Source organism: Varroa jacobsoni, unplaced genomic scaffold, assembly GCF_002532875.2.
Source record: "Varroa jacobsoni isolate VJ856 unplaced genomic scaffold, vjacob_1.0 scaffold_229, whole genome shotgun sequence".
Lineage (NCBI taxonomy): Eukaryota > Metazoa > Arthropoda > Arachnida > Mesostigmata > Varroidae > Varroa > Varroa jacobsoni.
Window position 1 is genome coordinate 2,425 of NW_019213131.1, and position 6,293 is coordinate 8,717.

Genomic DNA, 6,293 nt, shown 5'->3' on the forward strand with positions numbered 1-6,293 from the left:
AGTGCCTATTGCGTTGCAAGCATCTTCTAATGTTTTGCATCGAAGTTACTCAAGCGATAATTTTTAACACTAGCCATCTCCATGTTTCCACTCTGAAACGTCGCACAACAACTTCTCATTAAAGAACTTCGCTTTCATTTTAGATAGCAGTTCAGATCCAGTTTACCAACCAGTACCAAATAAGTCTTTCAAGTGTAAATTTGCTGTACTGCGACTTTTAGGTCCTGTCAAATATGTAATGCGTGGACTGTTATCGTTTCAGACAAAACGCTAATGGAACTAACTTTATAAATTGAATGTAGACCTGAAGCAGTATCAAGATTATATTGTTCCCGATTAATATTCACGCATATGTATATTTGCGTTCTAATGAACGTATGTTTGCCTACTTCGCTGAGCCTTTCGCAATACCCAGCAGAAAATTTTATCCTCGAAATTTCCAAACTGTTTCCTTCATCTCAAGCTCAGACAAAACAACGTTGTCTTGATCTGTCTTGTCTGTTACAATAGTAAACAGTGACTTGGAGCAGTGCAACAATCGGGAATTAACGACGCGCGCGAAACTTCAAATGCGGGCGAGGACTGGTGAGAGAGGGCTGGCCAGGGCGAAAGTCAGGGGCGGAGCCATGGACCGGGAGGAGACGCGTGACAACGTGCTCGGAGCCGCGCGCCGCGTGTTCGCCAAGTTTTCCGCCGGCAGTCGCGTGTGGACGTCACAGCGGACGGATCGTACTTGTCGTCATTGCAATCACAGCCGCCAACGTCAGTTTCGGTAATGTCGGGTCAGAGCTGCATAACAATACACAGTTAAGCGGGACTCCGGTATCGCTTGTAGAAGTAGCAATCAATGTAACCGCAGGAAAGTTTCGACGACAAGAACAAGTAGAATGAGCTATTATTACATCCGGCAGTGTTATCCTTAGCAGCGCATAGCTCACAGGTGTTAAGTCTTAAATGGATATTTACTCCTTCCTCAATGATGATGATTGGAAATAAGCATTAGTGTGATAATGTGTATGGATCATATGGGATGAGGCAGGATTATAACAGGCTCTTCGTCGTTTATCATAGTGTGCACGTGTGCAGGGACATGAGAGTCTCCAAACATCGAAAGAGTCGAAGCATCAAGCAGAACTATACCCAAGTGAATGTGACAAGTTGTTGACAAGAACAGATTAACGTTGCGGATGTTGTTGTTAATCAAAGTGCAATTGAGTTAGGTGTTATTATTCAGTGTTGACAGAGACAATCTAAATAACACAGGTGGATTGGATTATTACATCGCAAGGATTACATACCTCTTTCTCATAAAGTTTCCATTCCTTTGCAAGGATAACTAAGTGCTATCGTTGTACAATCGGTAGCAGCGCTATGGCTGCTCCAGGACTTGGTGCTCTGAGTGCAGGTGGCGGCGTAGGTGTCGCCGCCTGGATCAGAGACCCACCAGGGGCAACGTCAGCTGATGCTCGAATTAAGCCCGAGCGTTCGACAAATCGTCGGAACGTGCAAAAGCTCACTTGGCGTAGTTCGCACTGGGCGGCAGGATTTGCGGCTAGTAATAACAACAACAACAACAACAGCAGCACCAGCAGCAGTAGCAGCAGCAGCAGCAACAACAACAACAACAACAACAGCAACAACAACAACAACAACAGCGCAGGCTCGCCCACTTTAGCTTCGGGTCCCAATGCTTCGACAACGGACGACACGAGCGGAAGGGTTCAGTCTATGACCATCTCAGATGTTTCGCCTGGTCTAGCAATTCGTCGTATTTTGCGGTTGTTTGAAGCGTCGCAAATGAAAGAAGCTGCCAACCTGATCAATCGATTAAATGCGGTAACATTCCGCACAATGTTGCCCGATCTCCCGATCGAAATATTTGTCGAAACTATGCCCCACACCCTGCCAGTCCTGGAAGCGATCTACGCGAGAGCTTTTCTCGCTGCCGGTGAGCCCGGAATTGAACCGTCGCTGAAGGCACTGCGGCCTGAGGCCGTCGTTTTCCAGATGGTAAAGCTGTTCGCGGCAGGCCACCAAGACAAAAGGGCGGCTCTGGCCCCGTCGCAGGACCAGCCTTCGCCAGGTGGAAGCAAAGACATCTCTGACCCAAAGGACCAAGAGACGATCCGCCCGACGACAACGACGCAACAACCGACGCCAGCTGAAATCATCGCCTGCAAGAAACTATTAAAGGTGCGTTATACTACAATAACAATATTAACTAGTGTTGCTTGATCAAGGCAAAGGTGTCGGCATGATAACTAGCGTTTTTCAGGCAATTACTAGTCGCATCTTGGTAATGTGTGCATGTCGTGCATACAAAAACCACGATTGATCTAAGCCCTTATAAAACTATTGAAATATGCTTTAAGAGAGCATTGCTAAGCTTACGAGGCACTTGCTTCTAGTAGAAAAATCAGACGAGGTGCAGCTCTGGTCAGCAGGTAGCGATCTGAAGAACAATTTGTTTCTGTTAAAACACCGAATGTATCTCTGTTTGGCAAAGATGGCGGCCAAAGCCATTTTCGTAGCGCGATTTTCATTTTTTTTATGTAGTGCGAAAACGCTACCCGTAGTCTCGCAAACAAATTTGTTACGTGAGATTTCAGGGCCGTCCCTAAATTCATATCTCGTTTTGATGCACATATATTCACCACCAGAAGCAGACGCCATATCACTGCTGAGGTCCCTTCGGTCTTTGGAAGGAAACCACTAGAAATGCACGCAGCTTGACCGCAACGCGTTTCATACAAAAATATATGTACATACATTCATATTTCCACAAGGCGTGTAAGTACAGACATGAACACGTTTACATCCATGCGTGTGCATTTATTTATACCCATACAAAGCGCATGTACACAGTTTTCACATTAGATGACAGGGCTGCAGCTACGGTTGATATTGGGTGAATCGCAGGGCCCAATTCAACATCCGACACTGAAATCCGCCCAGCAAGCCAGGCGGTTCTGGGGTGGCATGTGGCTATATGGCAGCACTCGATGGGGATGGCTTAGTAGCAATCTGTTATTAGCTGAAGCAGGGACAGTAGTTAAAGGAGAAGGAAAAGGACGAGACAACGACGATGAAAAGCCAAAGCCTAGAGAAAGAGAGAAAGGGGTAGACTTGAGTGTTAGATGGAAACCGCTTCCTTCCCCTGTTTCAATGTGTTTGCTGTGCCAACACAGTGCGTGGGCTTAGTTGAACCGTTGGCTGGTTGACATCGAACTAGAGGACAACGGAGTAACGCGCAAAGGATGAGGAGCGAGGATGTGGGGTGCAGGAGGTTAGAATAGGCTGTTGGATAGAACCGGTCTGCTGTTGGTGCTACTGGCCAGTGAGCAACCCCGCAAAAGAGCTCGTCAGATGGGCAAACAGCTTGAGGCGGTAGGCCAGTTGACGACAGTTTGGCGCAGTCCCGTCTCAAGCCAGTGTCGATGTAGCACTCATTTATCTCGGAGGTCGTCGCTACAAGCTCATGCTGCTGACGCGGCCTGGACACGAGACAGAAAGGAGTTTTCCACGATACAGAGCGAAGGGTTTCTGGGTGACACATTTCGCTTTGTGGTCTAGTGGCATAACAAAAGGGCCATGCTTGCTACCTCTTCTTCCTTAGTAAGGCTAGATAGTGTGTTGCTTTCGGAGAGTATTGCTAGAAAAATCCACTAGGAAACATATAAACTTATGTACAACATAATTTATTAACACAACAAAATTTACACTGCTTTCGTCTAGTTACTTTTCCAGGGTACAGAATCAATCAGTCAACCTCAAAACTAAAGATACTAAATCCAGGAAAAACATTTTATGAAAAAGAAAAACAAAAAACATCAGTATTTGAGTGATGCGGGAACCCCATCAAAACCTGTTCCACGCTATTGAAACAAATGTTTCTCCAAATTTGAAATTTGCTTTGAGGCATAGACACAGCTTCCAATCGATCTCTCGAAAGAACTTCCCAAGTTAGGGTAAGATTGTACATCTATCTACTATGCGTTTATATTTATTTACGTTAAAGTAATGATCATGGTATGCGACCATAAGTTAGGATCACTAATAGTGAAGGTTATGCGAAACCTGCGAGGTGGACGTAATGCCTCGTACTTTATTGTACCACAGTCTAAAGCAAGTAGTTATTTTAGTGAAAACGTTCATTTTTGCGTCGCTCTAGCACATCGTTTTAGGATCATCTCGTGACACAAGCCGCACTCACACAGGTCCAACTCGGCCTCATGCAATCAGACTCACGTAGATGATTTTCGGCTGAAAAATATGGGATCCAAACACACACTTGGTGCGAAACATATTCTATTTTGTAGGTCATTTAATCTAACTAGTAAGCTATTTTTCAACCCACCTCCGTACCGACTTCCGGCGATGAGCGTTCACCTCGCAATTGAAGTGAAAAACGTGCATGCTTGGTAATAGAAGTCGAAACATATTACGGGTCGCTGTACAAACAAAATGGTTACGTATCAACAAGACGCAGCTATGATCAAGCTTTTTCCCTGTTTTTCTTTTACCCTGTTTCGTATATCGATAAATACAGATAAACTAAGCATTGTAATAGAAACGTAGTCACACATTTAGAGGATGTTGTAAGGCTGACAAGCATTTTTACGTAACGGGATGGTTTAACAGACCACACGTTATGTAATGATCCAATAAATTTTATCAATGAGTTATTTACAATGAGTTAACAGACGACAGGGTAAGGCACGACTAAATGTCCTCGTAGTTCCTAGCTTGGGTTGGATTGTACTGATAATTAAGAATGCCTTATGAAAGAGGTGCGCGTATTCAAGATTACTCTATAGAAACATTCATTAGATAGCTTTAAATATGTTTATATTCATTTTAGTAACGAAAATCGTCCTCTGTCTAAAGTGCGACATGGTCAAAAAAAAGCTCCAAATGATCAAATTCGGAAGCGGAAACATGAACAAGATGTTTCTTTTTGATGACTTCCTCCTGTGTCGACCGGGGCTAGCTTTATTAACAGATACTAAGGATAAACAGTTTTATTGATGCCAAATAGTAAATGTTTATACTATTATCTAAAGCATACTTGAAACCCATTTAGTTACAATTCCATATATATCCCCCAAATGTGAATCGGCTTCATAATGATATATTGGCTTGCTGATTCTATATCGATTTAGATATAACCGTCCATCAATACTACGAACTTGTGGTTATATCAAACGATCTTGATGTTGTGGCGGCTGCTAGGGAGCGGCAAAGATCGCGTTCCTCGTAGGGATCCATCCCTAAATGGGTATGGGTCTTTGATGGACAGTCAGACTGAGCGGTGGCGCGAACTATATTTATTAAAGAAAGTGCATTATTAGTAGAGAAGTCATCCTGCCGGCTATTGTTAAATATGCCTGCTTGCCTGTCTTCTGATAAAGTGGGGTCCATTAACGGGTAATCCACGTAGATGACCCGAACCAATGCAATGGCTACGGGCTGCAAAGCTGCACGTCGACTGAGACAAGTTTGCTATATCTGATTTAGGACATTTATCTACTTACAATTTCATAGCTTTCTCATACTTATACCGAGTTACGCATATGCTGGGGTAGAAGCGCGTAAGTTTGTTGTTTCGAAGCTCGTAAAGATAGAGGTTCCTAGAAAATCAATGCGCTTGATGCGGACAGCTACTAGCAAGACCCAATATGAACTTGTATGGTTGATACAGTCCGTAATGTATATGCCATATGTGTAAGTTAATATTTACTAGCATGCTATTTCGGTATAGCTAACGCTCATACAAGGACGTATGATCATCTGTACGTGTAGATAATGTCGGGATTCCGTGCGCTCTACCAAGTGCCACTTACAGAGATCGCGATAATAAATAGACCTAAAAAAATTGCAAAGGACAAATAGTTCTTTGAATGATACTTCCCATTGTCTTTGAGGAGACTATGGCTTTTAGAGAAAAGGAGAATACTGTCCTTGGTTTCGTATCAGCCTTTGATTATTTTTCAGAAACACTGTTTATGGAACGCCAATGCAGTAAACATACTTACTTAGGCATCGATCCGTAGGTTCAATTGCAGCAGATAGACAGGAGTTTGTCTTTTGCTACAGTTATTTCACTACAAGTCGAAGACTTCAAATGTATGAGTTATACTGTGGCTCTAAGAATAACTGGGGCATTTATTCTTTGTTTCAATATTCATCCCGCCGGCCGCTTCTCTCAAATGGGTATTTCAATAAATAGCTGGTGGACTTAACTAACAGTAGTCGCCAATGTTAGAATCGGGCATTTCTACATGCAGCAAGGG

The 6,293-nt window shown here is 43.6% G+C and overlaps 1 protein-coding gene across 3 annotated transcripts in view; it reads left to right on the top strand.

The window, feature by feature from the left end:
• Window positions 1-701: 701 nt before the first annotated feature.
• The window catches only part of LOC111273821 (uncharacterized), a 46,392-nt gene continuing 40,800 nt past the window's right edge, over window positions 702-6,293 (top strand). For 2 of the 3 annotated variants that reach the window (XM_086973648.1, XM_086973646.1), the window contains exon 1: window positions 702-2,193. In XM_086973648.1, coding sequence (XP_086829774.1) covers window positions 1,372-2,193 — 822 coding nt within the window. In that variant the 5' untranslated portion in view covers window positions 702-1,371. The remainder of the gene's footprint in view (window positions 2,194-6,293) is intronic. The other variant, XM_086973647.1, reaches the window with a different exon arrangement.